The 20,466-nt window shown below is 44.6% G+C and overlaps 1 protein-coding gene across 2 annotated transcripts in view; it reads left to right on the top strand.

Annotated features, from left to right (window-relative positions):
* Positions 1–20,466, top strand: part of SCARA3 (scavenger receptor class A member 3) — an 83,400-nt gene that overhangs the window by 20,717 nt on the left and 42,217 nt on the right. For both annotated transcript variants that reach the window (XM_089686072.1, XM_089686071.1), the window contains exons 3-4: positions 1,333–1,452; positions 11,582–11,680. In XM_089686072.1, the coding sequence (XP_089542198.1) occupies positions 1,333–1,452; positions 11,582–11,680 (219 nt within the window). The remainder of the gene's footprint in view (positions 1–1,332; positions 1,453–11,581; positions 11,681–20,466) is intronic.

Genomic DNA, 20,466 nt, shown 5'->3' with positions numbered 1-20,466 from the left:
TCAAGGGCCCCTTAGAAGAGGGGTTCAAAATGTCATCTTTAGCCATCAAAAGAACATCCTGTACATTGCCATATAGAACTTACTCATACTGTATATCGTAGAAGGGTCACCTGATTGCTTAAAGCAGCTCCAAGAATTTTTTTTTTCTCCCATGCAGCAGGCCGGTGCGGGCTCTGCATGGGTTAACTGCTCGTTTTGTCCATGGGCACACAGAAAAGTTATACTCAACTGATCCTTTGATACTCCAGAAAACGGTGCTCCCCCACATCCAGTGGTGGACTGTTCCTGCTGTCCTCACATCCAGAGCCAGCCTATGGGCATAATGATGTCAAGAACAGTCCACTGCACAAGACTGCTAGACCACAGGGGGAGGCAAGAGTGGCAGGGACCGGTCTTGCACTAGGAAAATCTGCAGATTAGGTAAGTATATCTCTTCCCTCCTCACCCCTAGACAAAAACAAGCAGTTAACTCATGCAGTGTGGGCACAGTCCCACTGCATGGGGGAAAAAAGTCCATTGAATACTTCTTTAAATAAAATGAAGAAAAAAAAAAGTTGGGAGATGACCTGTCAAAGCCATGTAATCTGACTCTCTTACAAGTACTCAGTTCGCTCTCCAGCATGAGCAGAGAGCTACATGGGACACCACAGGCTCTGCACCATGGCCTTTATTTTATGAATTATATGTAAACATCTAAAATATTTGTGGACGCCTGACCATCACACCTAAGATAGCTTGTTGCACATTTCATTCCTCTGAGCCATAACAGCCTGCATTCCTCTGAGAAGGCTTTACACACGATTTTTGAGTCTGTCTGTGTGAAATTGTGTCCGTTCAGCCAAAAAACCCTTGAGGTCAAATATTGGTGTTAGATGAGAAGACCTGGCTTGCAATCAGTGTTTCAATTCATCCTGAAGGTATTGAGTAGGGTTGAGATCATGGCCTTGTGCAAGCCACTTGAGTTCCTCCACATCAAACTCCTAAAACTATGTGTTTATGGACATGGTTTTTGCACAGGGGCACAGTCAGGCTAGAACAGAAAAGCGCCCAAGCAAAGTTGGAAGTACAATTGTCTAAAATGTCTTTTTATGGAGAAGTAATTATAGTACCCTTCACTGAAAACACCTGAACAGGAGGGGTGTCCACAAATCTTGGCCATATACCGTAAGTAAGTATAATTGTCAAATGTGTCCACAAACTTTGCCCCATATAGTGTACTTTAACTGAGTGTGCAAGGAGTAAAATTTTGCTGAGTTAGGCCTTTGCTGGAGTAATTTTAAGACAACCAGGAATGAAAAATAATGAATTACCATTGTGACTTTTGATTCTAAGGCAGGACCCGGACCAGCTGTGCAAGATGTCAGAGGAACCTGTCCCTGCAGATCTCAGTGAAAGTCCTGTATTGTTTCGTGGTCATTCTCATCATTGCTGTGGTTGTGCTGGCATCCTTAGGTAAGGCAAAGTCAAATCACCACCTGAAACTCAGTAGACGAAGTGTCTTTTTGTCTATTCCCTTCTCATACAGATATACACTATATTGCCAAAAGTATTGGGACGCATGCCTTTACGCACACATGAACTTTAATGGCATCCCAGTCTTAGTCTGTAGGGTTGAATATTGAGTTGGCCCACCCGTTGCAGCTATAACAGCTTCAACTCTTTTGGGAAGGCTGTCCACAACGTTTAGGAGTGTGTCTATGGGAAGGTTTGACCATCTTCCAGAAACACATTTGTGAGGTCAGGCACTGATGTCAGATGAGAAGGCCTGGCTAGCAGTCTCCACTTTAATTCATCCCATAGGTGTTCTGTCGGGTTGAGGTCAGGCCACTTAAGTTCCTCCACCCCAAACTTGGTCATCCATGTCTTTATGGACCTTGTTTTGTGCACTGGTGTGCAGTCATGTTGGAACAGGAAGGGGCCATCCCCAAACTGTTCCCACAAAGTTGGGAACATAAAATTGTCCAAAATGTTTTCGTATGCTGATGCCTTAAGAGTTCTCTTTACCGGAACTAAGGGGCCAAGCCAACCCCTGAAAAACAACCCCATACCATAATCCCCCCTCCACCAGATTTTACACTTGACACTGTGTAGTCAGGCAAGTACCGTTCTCCTCGCAACTGCCGAACCCAGACACGTCCATCAGATTACCAGACAGAGAAGCGTGATTCGTCACTCCAGAGAATACGTCTCCATTACTCTAGACTCCAGTAGCAGCGTGCTTTACACCACTGAATCCAATGATTTCATTGCACTAGGTGATGTGCTAATCTGAAGGCCACACAACGTTTGGAGGTCTTTAGCTATTGTTTCTGCAGTCAGTTGGCGACTTCGTAGCACTGTGTGCTTCAGCATGCGCTGACCCCGCTCTGTCATTTTACGTGGTCTACCACTTTGTGGCTGAGTTGCTGTTGTTCCCAGTTGCTTCCACTTTGTTATAATACCACTAACAGTTGACCGTGGAATATTTAGTAGCAAGGAAATGTCACGGATGGACTTATTGCACAGGTGGCAACCTATCACGATACCACGCTTGAATTCACTGAGCTCCTGAGAGCGACCCATTATTTCACAAATGTTTGTAGAAGCAGTCTGCATGCCTTGGTGCTTGATTTTATACACCTGTGGCCATGAAGGTGATTGGAACTCCTGAATCCCATGATTTAAAGGAGTGTCCCAAAACTTTTGGCAATATAGTGTAGCTCTAAAGTGCTGAGGTTTGTCAGAGTAGAGCAAACCATCCACTTAATTCGTCAATTGAGGAGCATACAGTCGAGTGTCCCACCACAGTCAAGACTATTAAAATGATACTTTTATGTAACTCTTACACATTCCATGGTGCTGTACTGAGACCATTGTGCCCCCACCATAGTCGCACACTATTGTTGTTATACATTTATATAGTTCTGACATATTCCGCAGTGAACACTGAGCAAGTCCCATCAGTGTCTACGCCAAGGAGCTTACACTCTAATGTCCCCAATGCACTCACACACTAATATAATTATACATTACATAGCTCTGGACACCTTCAGTGCTGTGAAGAGAAAACAGAGCCAGTGACATCAGTCTCTGTACCAGATAAGCATACACTCTAATGACCTACTACAGTCACACATTATCATAATTATACATTTATAAAGCTCTGATATTTTCCATGGTGCTGTACAAAGACCACAGAGCCATTCCCATCACTGTCTGCACCAGAGAAGCTCACACTCTAATGTCCTCCCACAGTCACATACTATTATTATTATACATTTACAGTAGCTCTGACATATTCTGCAATGCTGAACACTGAGCCAGCTACATCAGTGTCTGCACCAGAAGAGCTTACATTCTAATGTCACACCACAGTCTTACACACTAAAATTTAAGAATGCTGATATCTCTATTATATTGCTATAAAAGAAAACATCTGTCCTCAGAAAGGCAGGATGTTGCACATTACATCATCTTCATCACATAACTTTACTATTTTTCAGCGATGTCTCATTTCATCTGAATATAATTAAATGCTTGGTATGTGAGCTTCTCCACTTCACCCGTACGCCTAGTAAACTAACAGTTCAAGAAGTCAATTCAGCTACCAACAGCAGCCAATGAAAATTCCTTTCACTAAAGTCAAACCAACATATAGCGTTTTGATTGGTTGTTAGGTGTACTGCTCTCTACCTATGACGGAACACCCATGCATCCCATGTGGTCAAAAACAACCCGTCACATGGGTGTATGCATAAGCAGAAGTACAAACGAAACCAGCGCTCAAATCTTCATGCAGACTAGAAGGAATTCTGAATGTCAAACGTTGAGGTGCAGCTCTTCAAAGATCGGTAAATCTTGGTACTGGTGAACAAAAGCAAACAAGGGCGCACTCCCATCGTGTATTACCGTGGTACAGGGGCGGACTGACCATTTGGAAACTCGGGCACTGCCCGAGGGCCCCGGGTCAGTAGCGGCCCCATGAGATTCCCCTGGTACCTTTTTCATAGGCTTTTTTTGAGTTTGGGCAAGGACACAGGGGCCCCATGATCCCCTATTGCCCGGGGGCCCCATGAGTTGTCAGTCCGCCCCTGCTGTGGTACACCACGTATTTATTAAATTTATAGATTTATACTCACAAACCAAAAGAGAATAAAAACAGAGCAGGTAGTCCATAATGTCAGTCCAATGGAATACTGAACCCTTATAGGGATAGACTAACGCGTTTCAGGAGACGAACTCCCTTCTTCAGAGCTGAAATGTAGACCTGCTGATCCTTTCTTTCTAATTACAATACTATTCAATTCCATTTTATCAAGTAGTGTCATTGCATTTTACATATATTCTCTATTGGCATACGTGGTGTCTGGGGCTAGCTCCTACATAGCCCCATAGCTCCTAATAAATACGTGGTGTACCACGGTAATGCACGATGAGAGTACGCATTGACAGACTTGTGTTAATGAGGCCTAAATTATATGTTAATCCAAACCTTTTGTTGTTTCAGTTTTGGATGGAGTGGTTACAGGCAGTCCCCCAGTTACAAACATCCGACTTACATCCGACTCATATTTAAGAACGGAGGCAGCGTGACAACATGCTGAACCTGGAAACTGCCAGGTGGCCATCTTGTTGTTCACCGCATGCTGCCACCTAGAGTGTACCTGTCACCAATTCCACATCACTGCGTGGCCAGTTAACCCTTCCCTACGCTATCCAAAACTTACAAATATTTTTTGGGCAGGAGATACACTTAAAAATGTACTTGTTCCAATTTACATGACATATAATTCAACTTAAAGAAGAGCGCCACCCAAAAGAGGAAGTTCCACTTCAAGGCCTCACCCCCCACTCCCCATCAAGGATTGGCACCTTTGGGGAGTGGGTACCCGATTCTGAAAGGTACCTGCTCCCACTTCCGCTGCAATTGCCTAGGCGATCGGAAGCGGATGTTGTCCTCCGCCCCCGTAGTCTTCTAGGATAAGTGACAGGTCCCAGAAGACTACGGGACCATTCACAAGGTGCAGCGCTACTCACACACGTGCAGTGGGCACCCAGCTGTGAAGCCGCAAGCTGTCACAGCCAGGTGCCCACAGTTAAAATGGCGGCAGAGGGAGAGAGGACGGTTGGTGACCCCTGCTGCGGTGAGGACACGGCTGGATCATGGAACAGGTGAGTTGCTGTTTTTTTTAAAAGTCAGCAGTTACAGTTTTTGTAGCTGCTGACTTTTATTTTTTTAGATTTTGACTGGAGCTCCACTTTAAGAACAAACCTACAGAACTCGGGGACTGCCTGTACAAGTTCTTTTTAAATGTCTGTCTGTGTTTCTGTTGAAGAGCTTTCTCTTTGTTTCCTGTTCTGTCACTTGGACAGGAAGTAAGGAGAAATTGCACTACCTAAGTTTACTGCCCCCTCCACCCCATGACCGCAAGTAGGCATTTTCTCCTCTCCCTTCTTGTTCTGTTTGTTGTCCATTGGAGAGACAGGCAGTGGGTATATTTTAATCAAACATATAAACCTACAAAAATACTATCCTCAAAGCCATACTAAATATATAAATATATGCATAAAAGTCCAGAAACCATCCAAATAAGGTTCTCAGTGGAAGAAAAGTCCAAAAAGTGATGAAAGGAAAGTGACGCCATAAAGGTCGTGCTCTTCTTCTTCACCAGATAAGTGCACAGAACACTCGCCAGAAACTTATGACCCCTTTTGCAAGGAAATCATAAACCATAGAATTCAGCCCTCCGCTTTATTCGACATGGAATCCTGTACATGTGAACAAATGGACACCACCATATGTTCATTAGCGCTCCTGCACCTTTAAAAAACTTTACATATATCTCGGTCACATGAGGAGAAAAATTGATGATCCCCTCATAGTGTAGTAGGTTCACTTTAATAGAAAAAAAAGAGTAAACTTGCACTTACATCAGGTTACAATGATCAGGCATTATAACAGAAACTAAATATGGCAGTTTGCTTTCCACCTGCACTCTAAAAACAGGGCATGACATGTCCTGGAAGTCTCACCCAACGCGTTTCGTCAGCAGCATCTGACGTCAGCAAGACCCTGATGCTCGTTTGGTCCTCCGCTGCAATGTGTGGTTCCTTCCACTGGCCTCTATGTCACTACTGTATCCTGTAGTGATACATGGGCAGATGGATGAAACCACAGAGCTCCGCAGGAGATGTCAGCATCCGACACACCCAGAAGTGTCAGATGGAGATTTTTTAACAAGCTTCTCACTTGAGCCGAGCAGAGTTTAGCAGTACGTGCAGTTGTACAAGTAATTATTATCTGATTGCTTTGCAGGGAGCTGCTCTTTAGGGGCTTGATTTTATACACCTGTGGCCATGCTGGTGATTGGAACACCTGAATCCAATGATTTAGAGGGGTGTCCCAATACGTTTGGCAATATAGTGTACCTGGGACTCTGACAGGAGAGACACTATGTTCTCATACAGTAGCTGTTGTGCCTGCTCCTCCCCTCGGCTGTCCATTCACAGAAGGCTTTGTATTTTGTGAATGAGTTCACATAATACAAAGTACCCTGTGATTGGGCAGGAGGAAGGGTGGAATGGGCACAGCAGCAGCATGTGACTCTGCATCTGCAGTAGCCGAGACCAGAAGATCCAACATTAGAGCGCTGGAAATACAGCAATAGCTATGTTCCCAGTAAAGGTTTAAAAAAATATCCAGGCTCCCAGCAGGTTAATGCTATAATGTGCTAGTATGCACCGCATACTAGCACATTATAGCAGACTTACCTTTCAAATAAAGCCCTCCAGTGGCATGCTGTCACTGCTGTCAACACTTCCATCTTCACCCGATCTTCCTTCCAGGCTCATATGCTCCGCCCATTGGAATGGCCGGGCCACAATGACGCCACTTCAGTGCATGCGCATGACAGTCATGATTATGGCACTCCGCTGTGAATTCCACAACATTTTCTGTGTGCCCTGAATGCAGAGCATCACTGCGAATGTGCCAGAGACGTCACTAGCTATTGACAATGTGAATATCTCCTAAACCGTGGACATTTAATAGATTTTCATTGTACCTACCTTACTGTAAGTTTACCTGTAGGCACAAGTTTGAATAGAGAGTTTACTACCACTTTAAAGAGATAAGTCCAAGAGATGGCATGCACTTGTGGTAATGCAACACTTTGTACACTGGTTGAATACCTAAAGTTCAGCTTTAACTCCATTTAGGTGGGCTTTAAAGTCCAGGGGGCAGGGTGGCTTCTGTATCATGTGCCTGCTGTGATTGGCTCTTACATTGGTCACATGATCAGCGTGGCTTCTGTATCATGTGCATGCTGTGATTGGCTCTTACATTGGTCACATGATCAGCGTGGCTTCTGTATCATGTGTCTGCTGTGATTGGCTCTCACATTGGTCACATGATTAGAATTTTGCTCTACTGGTCCCAATCAGAAGCCTTCACTGTCGGTGACAGCTTGGTCATTGTACTCGGAGCCAGTGGTGCATTTAGGTTTTCTGCTGCCCTAGGCAACACAAAAATCAGCGCCCCCCTCAAGAAAGCCTTCCACTACCACTGCCCCCCCCCCCCATACACCATCGCCCACAGTGAGAGAGAGAAAGACACTGATCTTCACAGCTCTGGACATCCCTGGTAACGAGAGTCGGGCTGTGCATACACCGTCATGAAACCCGCAGCCTCTCTTGGAACCCACCAGGTCCCATGCCATGTGTGTCCCTTCTTCCGTCCCTTCTTCCGAGGGGCAGTGCTGCCCCCCTGAAAAATGTCACCCTAGGCAAATGCCTTATTTGCCTTGTAAATACACCTCTGCTGGGAGCACGCACTTCTGCTTTCAGAACACAAACCTCATACAGACCTCTGCTTTCAGAACACAAACCTCATACTGCCATGTATTAAAATCCACCTTTCTTGCCAGTAAATAGACATGTTATATGGTCAGCAGCATGTTAAAAAAAGGTTTTTTAAAAGTTTTAAATTTTCTGAAATGTTCCAGCTTCCACCGAATTTTTGTTCAACTGAACATTCTCAATTTGGCTCACCTCTGCTGGTGACAACAGTAGCCTAGCAGAAACCCTCGTTTGGCTTTGTGCAGCCATGCCATGGGAACGTTTCTGCACAGCAAACAGCAGGAGATCAACAAATGTCCCACAGCACAGAAAACAGAGACATTTCTTCTAGATGGGGGTGTTCTTTAAAAATAATGAAATCTCTTTTTCTGTGATAATGGACTTGACCAAAAGTGACTTCAGGGGAAGTTGCTTCATCTGTGTCTGATTTACTGAAGAAAAACACAATATTTCATCGGAGAAGTAAACAGTCTGACTATATGACCTTCAAGTAATCCGTGTTTTCTTCCCAGCTATTCAAAACAACGCATGTAATGAAAGTGATCTGGCGATGAACGCTTATATAAACCATTAGGACACGGTCACATGTGTGCCGGTTACTGGAGGAATGTGGGAGGAAGGGTCATCCGCTGTGCACTGGGGACCAATACAGGATGTCTGACTCTTCCTAACTTTACTCCTGCAACCTTTTTTCATCTTAATAACACACATTTTATGCCTTTTTTAATCAGCTAAATGTATTCCAAGTACATCAAAACAAAAGGGTTAACATTTGCCACATCCTGATTAGAAAAGTATGTTGCCTGCGGGCTGCAGAGATGGACTTTTTGATCTCTGTGTTGAAGCAGTGGTCTCTCTGCAGAGGTCCCAACACCTCCTGCTAAACCAGTGCTAGAGCTGTCCAATCAGCAGGGAGCATGAGCTTTGCTGATTGGAGAGCTCTAGCTCTGGCTCAGCAGGGGGCATGTTGGACTTCTACAGAGAGCCCACTGCTTCCACACAGAAAGCTAGAGCAATTGTTTGTAGTTGTACATTTTTTAAAACTTTTCTGTCAGTGTGTTTTTCTATCTTTATTGCTGATCGATGCAGATTGGTAAACAGAAGACAAGCATTATATGCTATGGAGAGAAGTCAAAAAGAGGGTGCGAGAGGCAGTTCTCTGTGAGGCAGAGAGGCAGTTCTCTATGATTCAGAGAGGCAGTTCTCTATGATGCAGAGAGGCAGTTCTCTGTGAGGCAGAGAGGCAGTTCTCTGTGAGGCAGAGAGGCAGTTCTCTGTGAGGCAGAGAGGCAGTTCTCTGTGAGGCAGAGAGGCAGTTCTCTGTGAGGCAGAGAGGCAGTTCTCTATGAGGCAGTTCTCTGTGAGGCAGAGAGGCAGTTCTCTATGAGGCTGAGAGGCAGTTCTCTATGAGGCAAAGAGGCAGTTCTCTATGAGGCAGTTCTCTGTGAGGCAGAGAGGCAGTTCTCTATGAGGCAGTTCTCTGTGAGGCAGAGAGGCAGTTCTCTGTGAGGCAGAGAGGCAGTTCTCTATGAGGCAGTTCTCTGTGAGGCAGAGAGGCAGTTCTCTATGAGGCTGAGAGGCAGTTCTCTATGAGGCAAAGAGGCAGTTCTCTATGAGGCAGTTCTCTGTGAGGCAGAGAGGCAGTTCTCTATGAGGCAGTTCTCTGTGAGGCAGAGAGGCAGTTCTCTATGAGGCAGTTCTCTGTGAGGCAGAGAGGCAGTTCTCTGTGAGGCAGAGAGGGAGTTCTCTGTGAGGCAGAGAGGCAGTTCTCTATGAGGCAGAGAGGCAGTTCTCTATGAGGCAGTTCTCTATGAGGCAGAGAGGCAGTTCTCTATGAGGCAGAGAGGCAGTTCTCTATGAGGCAGTTCTCTGTGAGGCAGAGAGGCAGTTCTCTGTGAGGCAGAGAGGCAGTTCTCTGTGATTCAGAGAGGCAGTTCTCTGTGATGCAGAGAGCCCTCTGCATCATTGATTGTGAGTGCAACCTGCCAGTAATGTCTCCCTGTACTCACAGTATGCACTCAATCATATGTTGGGTGTCCAATAAATATAAAGTCAGCGAGCGCTCTGTTATATAGCAGCTATTGCACATAAAAGGTACCCAAATAAAATCCAAGTATATAAAAGTGCAGAGCTAAAAGTATAGTAAGATGAATATAATAATAAAATTATGTATAAAATAGGTGACAGTTCGTTATAAGGTGCTTGATAAAGGAGTGGATGGTGACTTCACATTCCAGTGGTGTGTCTGTAAATAGTATAAATACGCACTCACCAGATGCGTATCTTTAGGTACGCATGTAATCAGTATAACCAGAGGTCCCCCTCTTGGGGTGGAATGGAAGTTGGGCTATCTTAATGGTATATTTTTTTACTAAATTGAATTTTTCAAATACGTACTACACTATGGGCCATTTTTTGGTTGGCTCCCCGGTGAGCTAACGTTCACTTCCAGAGCCCAGCATTTGATGATACAGGAGTTGAATCACTTGTGGCACCAATCCAGCTGACAAGTGTCCGCCCATCCATTAAGGAGGCCTCTGCCTGGATTTCCATCTGCACATACCTAGGGAAACGTTCCTATAGCTACCTACCATCCAGAGGGAGGAGAGTCCATTAAGACGGCCCAACTCATCCATCCCACCCCGAGAGGGGGACCTCTGGTTATACTGATTACATGCATACCTAAAGATACGCATCTGGTGAGTGCATATTTTTACTATTTTTAGAATAGAAAATAAAAGAATAGAATAGAGTAAAAAAGAACAGAATAGAAAATATAAGAATAGAGTAAAATAAACAAATTCCAAAAACAAATTTATTGAATTTAACAAAACAAAATAATATAAATAAAAAATAGAAACAAAACACATTTTTTTTGTTCTGCTCATGTCAACAATCCAAATGACTGAGGGCATCTATTGGTGGAAAGGAGTTACTGCAGGGGACAGCACTGGAGAGAAGGTGAGTGTTGGAGCTAGATACATTTTTTTATTTTAACATCTCTTGGGGCTTAATTACCAAAAAACCCCAAAAAACTTGCTTAGAGCTGGGCTTTACAATGACCCCTCTCCATCATCTCCCAAAATGTTATACTTACTTGTCCACGCTTTCGAAAGATCTACAGTGTGGGGCCCATTAGGAGCCTGAAAACTCTTTGACCAGTCCCTCATTCTTTTGCACATATGTGAAGAATATTCCATTCATTCCCAGGCCATATATTTTGCATTATGACAGCAGACAGCCTCCCCATAACAATAAATGAGATTATTGGTGCATGTAATGAAGAACTAGTGAAGGACTGGCAGGAGAGTTTGCAGTGGCGGCTGTGCAGCTCTTTGTGGGCCGCAGGGCGGAATCTCACAGAAGCATGGACAGGTGAGTATGCAACCTTGGGGGTTGCTGGGAAGGGGGGCATCCTAAATGAAAACTGAAAAATTACAGTTATCCTTCAACAAGATTAGTTGGTAACCAAGGTGTGAGCACCCTGTTCATTCTGAGTTTATCCCTTTGCACCCTCATCTGCACTACAGCAAAATTCAGCATGGAAAAAAAGCAATTAATATACATTTCCATGTCTGCCAGGACTCTTTTATACTTCCTGTTCACTTTTTTTCTGATACTCACTGGGGTGTAAAATTATCTGTTTAAAGTAATTACCCTGTCCTAAAGCAAAGAATTACAGTCTTATAAGAACCTCGTTTTCACATAATTCCTTTAAATTGAAATTTCCATGATCTCCCTGCAGTTTTTCGGAAAGTCAATTCCCTTTACGATGACTTCAGCTCGGCCAAGTCCAGTTATGAGAAGAAGATTGTTTCGGTACAAGTTGACCTCCAAGAACTTGGTAAGTAGTTACTTCTGAGCAGAAAATGTGTGAAATTGTGCAGATATGAAGCTTGATTTGGACCAATTTGGGTGACAATTTAGTATTTTGTGGATCAGACAAATGTGCACTATCCTCTCCAGTGATGTATTTAGTTCTTGTGCTGCCCTAAAATAAAATTGGGCGCACCCCACCACCACCTGGGCCCCACCGCCACCACGCTCCACCAACAAACCCCCTCCCAGCCCCAGCCACCACCAAGCACTAATTGGATGTCTCACAACACCACCACCTTGGCCCCACCGCTGCCACTCTTCACCAACGAACCCCCTCCCAGCCTCCGCCACTGCCAAGCACTAAATGGGTGCCCCCCACCGCCGCCATTCTCCACCAACAACCCCCTCCCAGCCCCAGCCGCCACCAAGCACTAATTGGGTGCCTCACACCACCACCTGGGCCCCAGCGCTGCCACTCTCTGCCAACAAACCCCCTCCCAGCCCCCGCGCCACCAAGCACTAATTGGGTGCCTCCCACCACCACCTGGGCCCCACCGCTGCCACTCTCCACCAACAAACCCCCTTCAGCCGCCTCCAAATACTAACCTCAAGCTCTCCGGAAAGCAGCCGGCCAATCCCAGAGCCAAGCCCAGTTTCTTCCTTCCTTGTGCGGGAGGTTTACACCCACCAGCAGCATGCAGCCTCCTCGAAAGTCCCTTCTTCCAGGGGGCGACGCTGCCCCCCCCTGAAAATTGCTGCCCTAGACAAACGCCTTGTTTGCCTTGCGGTAAAAACACAGCTGATCCTCTCTTTGGTGAATGATCAGCAAAAAAGTCTGGTTCCATCACTTGTGCCCTCCTCTTTTGCATAACCAAAAATATGAAAAATGCAACCTCTTGTCTGTGGTATGTTTTGGTGGATGGCCTTTTACACTAGGTAGACTGTTCCACCCAGCTACAATACTATCCTTTACAGATCCCGGTGAAGTTGGTTTTGTAAACCATGAAAACACATTATATCGACCAGGACCCCACCATTTAATCGTCATGCAAGACACTTGAATCATTATTTAAAGTGATTCTAAAGGTTAATTTCTATTTATTAAAGTAACAAACATGTCATACTTACCTGCTCTGTGCAATGGTGTTGCACAAAGCAGTCCTGATTGTCTTCTTCTTGGGTCCTCCACTGGCACTCCTGGCCCCTCCCCCTTGCTGAGCGCCCCATAGCAAGCGGCTTTCTATGGGGGACCTCATACATGCTCACTGCTGAGCTGGCTCTGTGTTTTCATAAGACACACAAAACATGGCTCAGCCCTGACCCTGCTCACTCGTCACTGGCAGTGATTAACAGCAGCGGAGCTAACAGCTCCCACTGCTGTGTCAAAGCCAATGAGAAAGAAGAGACCCGAGAGAGCCTCTGCTCTCATACACATTGCTAGATCAATATTTGGATCAGGTAAGTATTCTTGGGGGCCTGGGGGAACACTGCAAAAGGAAATTTTTTTACCTTCGTAGAATGCATGAAGGTATAAAAACTTTATCCTTTAGAAGCATTTAAAAGATCCATTAAAGTTAAAATTTTAGTTCACTTTTACCAAAAAAATTAAGGTAAGGTGGGCCTGTAGATAAAAACGGTGCAGCTTCGACCAATGTTAAATATTGTCCTTGCTCCAAGTGTACGCCATATACATACATCCTAGGGTCCGAACAAAAAACTCTTAGAGACGGCATCAGCCCATCCTGCCCTGTTGCTAGAACATTGCTAAGACACTCCCATCCTATTCAAACCCCCTCATGCACTTTCTCTCCCCCGTCATGGTAGCTCTGGGCTCAGCGATGCTGTGATGGAGGAGATAGTGGACCACACATTTGCAGGGGTTTGAGAGCTCACAGTGGTGGCAGTGGTGAGCAGTAATGATTGGGAGTGTCTTAGCAATGTCCTAGCAACAAGGCATGCAAGCAGGGCAAAATTAATTAGATAAGTGCTGTCCCGGACAGGAGGGTTAGGGGTTAATGCCTTTCCCGTTTCTTTAGTTTGTGGCACGATATCTCTAAGTCCAACGCACTGAGCCTGTGATATCAAAGAGGGACAGTGGTTTGGAAGGAAGGATTTTTCCCCAAGGAGCTGAGAGCCCCAACATTTTTAGGTAAGTTTATGATTTTGTGTTGGGCCACATTCATAGCCTTCTTGGCCCGCATGCAGCCCATGGGCTGTGGGTTGGACAAGGCTGGTTTTAAATAAGTGGCTGAAGGTTGAGGTTAGCCAAGGCAATTTGTGAGGGAATGTATGTAGTGTTAGTTAGATTTGTTTATTTTTCATAGTGAATACTGTCCAAACCTTAACCTCTATATCCAACCTCACTGAAGTGTGTTTTCTGCTATGGTGCCACATATATGCACTGTTGTGTTTTTGCTGAGAATGCGCTGCTCGGAGCGCTCCCAGCACAAAGACTGAGCTGTCACCAAGAGCCCTGGGTCTAGTGCTAACAATCAAGAACTGGCCCGGTCCAGTTTCCGGCCTGTGATTGGCTATCACTCTGATCATTCACCTTACAGCCCATCACGATCTTGTTTTTTCCTCTTGAACAGAGAAAAATATACATTGTACACATGCAGGATACATTACATAATACATTGTAAACATACAGGATACATTGTATATAATGCATTGTATACATACAGGATACATGATAAATAATGCATTGTACACATGCAGGATACATTACATAATACATTGTATACATTATATATAATGCATTGTATACATACAGGATACATTACAAAATACATTGTATACATACAGGATACATTATATATAATGCATTGTATACATACAGGATACATCACAAAATACATTGTATACATACAGGATACATTCTATATAATGCATTGTATACATACAGGATACATTACAAAATACATTGTATACATACAGGATACATTACAAAATACATTGTATACATACAGGATACATTATATATAATGCATTGTATAAATACAGGATACATAATACATTGTATACATACAGGATACATTACATAATACATTGTATAAATACAGGATACATAATACATTGTATACATACAGGATATAATAAAAAAATAAAGCTAAAATAGCTTGACTGGGGTTTGATATAGGTCAGTGCCAGGATTAGAGTTAGGGTCAGGGTTAGGGTCATGGGTCATGGTCAAATCAGACAGTAAAATCTGTTCTACCCTCCATCATGAAGGAGTTAAGGAGTCTTGCAAACATTACATGTTTCAAAGCGGAGCTCTTGGCTCAATTGGCTTTGGGTGTAGGGACTGGCATCTTAAGAAAGGGAAGCTGGCAGTGAAGCCTTGCGGCTTCACAGCCAGTTTTCTATTGCGCATGCACAAACAGGTCCCAGAAGGCTGTGGGGGAAGGAGGGGGCTGAACTTTCACCCCCCCCCCCATAAAGTGCCATATGTGGCGTTGGGGAAGAGGGGGGGTGCAGACAAGCAGAACTTCCACTTTTGGGTGAAGTTAGACTGTACACCCCTTGACAGTTAGGGACTGATGTGCATGTACAATATATATGTAAAGCGCTGCATAAATTGACAGTGCTATATAAGTACCTGAAATAATAAGTTCCACTTTAAGTACTACTGGAACAGTTTTATTAGACTTAATAAACTTTTAAACCATTTTATAAATTGTACGTTCTTCTTATGCAAACTAGCACCTAGAAACTCCCATCAACAGGCAATGGGGTTTATTTACTAAAGCTGGAGAGTGCAAAATCAGGCTCACTTCTGCACAGAAACCAATCGGCTTCCAGGTTTCATTGCCAAAGCTTCATTGAACAAGCTGAAGTTAGAAGCTGATTGGCTCCCATGCACAACTGCACCAGATTCTGAGTGCTTCAGTTTTAGTAAACCTACCCTGCTGAGTCTTTGGCAGTACTATATAAGACAAGCTTTACCTTTTTACTTTTATGGTTTTTTGTATATAGTGTGCATTAAAAAAAAACATTTTTGCATGAAAATATCACCAAAAAAACCTAAAATATATTATTTAAAGTAATTGCAAGTTATTGCCGAATAAACAGGGCCATAGCAAAAGATGTGGAAAGTGGCTGTGGTCCGTAGGAGCTGTACAGGGGTGGGAGATGATGGTTAGCACACTTGATAAAGTGGTAGCTGTGGTATTTTTATGGCTTGAATACTGGGTGGTATAAGCTGTCCTTTCCCTTTAACAATGAACGGGATCTGGTTTCCTATGACAGACAGATTTCCTCCTTCTCTGGAAAAATCACACCTCCCTCCCATCATAAATATGTTTATTGCCTTGAGCCTGAACTTGGCCCTGCAGTGCAATCCTCAGGAGGGGGTGACCTAATAGCTGTCAAACATTGACCATTAATTATAATTGTGAATAAACTGATTTCCTCTGTGCGCAGCTGTATGCATTCCCTGCAGAGTGGAATAAGGCATTTAACCCTTGAAGAAGACCCAACGGTCACTCTGCTTTAACCCCTTCATGACCAGTAAACATTGAAACCTAGTTGCCTAGAGCACATTTAGCTTCAATATACATTGATTAGCAGAAATTGTTAAATAACTCCTTTGCGCCCATAAAGGAGAAGTTGAACTTTATCCTTCTCTTCAGTTGTTAAGCCTCTCCTGTACTGAAATGACTCACTCTGATTTCACTGCACACTGTGAGCTGCTCACAATGTGCATTAAAAGCTGCAGCAGGTAAGATAGAGCTCACCCCATTTTCGGGGTTGGAGGATGCATTGCATCATCTTCCAGGAGACGTGTCAAACTGGCGGCCCTCCAGCTGTTGCGAAACTACAAGTCCCATCATGCCTCTGCCTTTGGCAGTCATGATTGTAACTGTCAATCTTGCAAAGCCTCATGGGACTTGTAGATTAGCTACAGCTGGAGGGCCACCTGTTTGACACGCTTTCCTCCCCAACCTGACAGTCCTTGGCCTGCTCCTTTCAGTCATCGGATTTCAATTCTTTCAATCATGGAGGCTCACTATCACATGTGGAGGTTACCTAGGGCAGTCCATATGCAAATGCAGTCTTCCTAGGAACTCCCACTCTTCCAGACTGACATTCACTCATGATGGACTTTTTATATTTACATAACTCCACCCAGAGGTGTAACTAGAACCTTTAGGACCCTGCTGCAAGAAACCATGCTGGGCTCCATGTTCCATTGGTGTTGGAGCCTGGTGCCCTTCCCACTGATCCCAAGCCTTTTATTATGGTCCCACGGCAGAACCCTTTCACATGTTCTGCAGCGGGCTCCCTTCCTACCGTCTTTGGTACCCCCACATTGGCCAATTACTAGGGGGCACTCTGGAAGATGTAAGGGGGCCCCCCTTTCATCCTTCAGAGTCCCCCCCCCCTCTGCCCTTCTAGTGCCTCTAGAGTGCTCCCTTGGTACAGTAGTACTAAAGGGGCATTCTGGATAATGATAAAAGGGGGCACTATGGATAAGGACATAAGGGAGCACTCTGGTGGAGGATTTAAGGGGGTGCTCTGTAGGAGCACACTTTGGATGATGTAAGGGCACACTTTGGAGGATGCAAAGGCACACTTTGGAGAATGTAAGATGGTGCTCCTGGAGGTACTAAGACAGTAGAGTGCTCTGGAGGTACTAAGATAGTAGAGTGTCCCCTTACATCTTCCAGACTGCCCCATTACAACCTCCTCCAAAGCTCCAGAACCAAATCTGGAATTTGTGCTTTCAGTATGAGTAATGTTAGTGTCAAAAGTCCAGGAAACTCACCAGTCACCTTCGTTTCCTCATTGTGGGCTTTGGCTTTCAGGGAGGCAAGCCAGAGGAGAGATTGTGTATGATGGGCCACCAACAACTCCCCGGCTGGTGGTAAAACACTTTAAAAAAATGTCCTTGTCGTTGACTCGGAAGTGCACATGTGATTAGTGATTAGTGTATTGCTGAACTCGGACTCTACTCTTGCAGCAGGCATGTATAAGCCACACCCGGCTACCCAATCATGGCAGTTCAAAGCTGCTGACTGACACACACACACACACACACACACACACACACACACACACACACACACACACACACACACACACACACACACACACACACACACACACACACACACACACACACACACACACACACACACACACACACACACACACACACACACACACACACACACACACACACACACACACACACACACACACACACACCACCCCCCCCCCCGCCAGCCCCTCCCACAAACCATGATCTGCCTGAATTGCATGGGGAGTTTCCAAGGCCCAGTGATGCCTTCATTGGATTTGGAATAAGGCAAATAATAAAAACAAAGAGTTTTTTTGGAAATGTCATTAGTATGTTGATGGGGGGGGAGGAGGAACAAGGGAAGGCAGATTCAATGTCAGCTTTAAGCTGCTAATCTAGAAGTTGTAAAGAAGGAACATGATATCAACAATTAACAAGTATAAGTACCAACATACTTGACTACACTTTCTGCTTTAATATGAAGACATGTATCCACCAAAGCCACGGTCTGCCCTGCCACAAACTGTGAGTACAACTGTTGACTGCTGGGGGCTTTCATAGGTCAATAAAAAGGCGGAGGCATAGCTTGAGAAAAAGGTCCAACCACAATGTTTAGGGATTTTTTTTTTAGGTTTTGCATGGATTTGGGAATAGTGGAAACCCTTGTTAGGTTTTTATTGCTACCTGGTGCTCCGTTAGAGAGGTTTCCCCTCACTTCCTGTCCTGGTGACATTTCATGAGAAAAGAAGTCAGAGGACCTCTTCTACAGTAGAAATAAAAATGCTTCATTTTAGTAGAATAGGGAAGGTTGGAACCTCTATCCGACATTTATTTCTGTCTGTGTCCTTGTTGCAGATTTTATCCCACTTCTAGGCTAGTAAAACCATTGTCTGTAGCACAGGATTTGGGGGGTAAACCTCTCTAAGAGTTCATACACACTAATGGTTAAGGGATAGAAAAACCTTTTGGTTCAGCCTAGTTTTTATCTCCCCCAACCTCTCCCCCTTTAGCTGCAGAGGTTGCGACTGGGGACATACACATGCCATGGCTGCCAATGCTTTGTATCATGGCACAAATTGTACCCGCTGAACACAACCCATTCAAGTGAATGAGGCCGCTCTGCTAGCACCCTGCAGCCAAGTGCAATGCTAGTAGTTATAGCGTACTAGTGCGAGGTTTAAGAGGTTAAAGCAGGTGGTGAGGAGGAGATGCAATGCCTCCTCACCGAATGTCAAATGCTCTCTGAAGAACAATATGAATGTGGATCACTCTTCAGATCAAAGCAAGTGTGTACAAGTTCTATTGAAGCCACATATAGCAGTGAAAATACCAAAGGCTTTCTAATCTTTCCCCAATCCATCCAAAACTAGAAGAAAAAAGTTTAGTTTGGTATAAAAGATTTTTAACCAGTGTCCTTTCCATCTTTGGACTACTTGTCCACTTAGAGGGTTTCCTCTATATCAGTCTCCAAACTTTATAAACAAAGGACCAGTTTACTGTGCTTAAGATTTTAGGGGGGCCATACTGTGGCCAGTGGGAGTAGAAAATGTCACAACAGCAGCTGGAATAAACCATGTCCCATTTTAGGTGGAATATTAGTGCCCTATCATTGGTGTAAGTGGGAGGAATAATACCCCACCGTTGGCATCAGTGGGAGGAATAGTGTTCCACCATTGGTGTCAGTGAGAGGAATAGTGTCCCACCATTGTCCCTAATGGTGTCAGTTGGGAGGAATGGTGCCCCACCATTCGCGCCAATAGAAGGAATAGTGCCCCATCATTGGTGTCAGTGGGAGGAATACTGTCCCCACCATTGGTGTCAGTTGGTAGGAATAGTGCCCCACCATTGGTATCAGTGGGAGGAATAGTGCCCCATCATTGGTATCAGTGGGAGGAATAGTGTCCCATCATTGGTATCAGTGGGAGGAATAGTGCTCCATCATTGGTATCAGTGGGAGGAATAGTGCCCCATCATTGGTATCAGTGGGAGGAATAGTGCCCCATCCTTGGTATCAGTGGGAGGAATAGTGCCCCATCATTGGTATCAGTGGGAGGAATAGTGCCCCATCATTGGTGTCAGTGGGAGGAATAGTGCCCCATCATTGGTATCAGTGGGAGAAATAGCGCCCCATCATTGGTGTCAGTGGGAGGAATAGTGCCCCATCATTGGTATTAGTGGGAGGAATAGTGCCCCATCATTGGTGTCAGTGGGAGGAATAGTGCCCCATCATTGGTATCAGTGGGAGGAATAGTGCCCCATCATTGGTATTAGTGGGAGGAATAGTGCTCCATCATTGGTATCAGTGGGAGGAATAGTGCCCCATCATTGGTATTAGTGGGAGGAATAGTGCTCCATCATTGGCATCAGTGAGAGGAATACTGTCCCACCATTGGTGTCAGTGATAGGAATAGTGCCCCACCATTGGTGTCAATGGGACGAATAGTGTCCCATCATTGGTATCAGTGGGAGGAATAGTGCCCCAAGGGCCGGATAAAGGCAAGCAGGGGGCCAGATTTGGCCCCTGGGCTGCAATTTGGAGACCACTGCTCTATATAGAAAATTCCTCCATAGTCAAAAAAACACCATAGTCAAAATTATCAGGCTATATATTGTGTGTATATACAGAATGTATTTCAGGTATGACGACAATTACTTATTAACAGAAAATGAAAGGTTCACTTTAACTTGATCACATTCACAGATCCACATTAAAAGAAAAAAACATGAACATGTGATAGGTTGCCTTTAAACATGGTCTTGGAACACAAATACGTCCAGACTGAGGTCTC

This window comes from Staurois parvus, unplaced genomic scaffold (assembly GCF_062004578.1).
Source record: "Staurois parvus isolate SC_StPar_1 unplaced genomic scaffold, SC_StPar_1.0 ptg000390l, whole genome shotgun sequence".
In the NCBI taxonomy this organism is placed as follows: Eukaryota; Metazoa; Chordata; class Amphibia; order Anura; family Ranidae; genus Staurois; species Staurois parvus.
The sequence above is the reverse complement of the archived record's forward strand: the minus strand, read 5'-3'. Positions and strand labels throughout refer to the sequence as shown.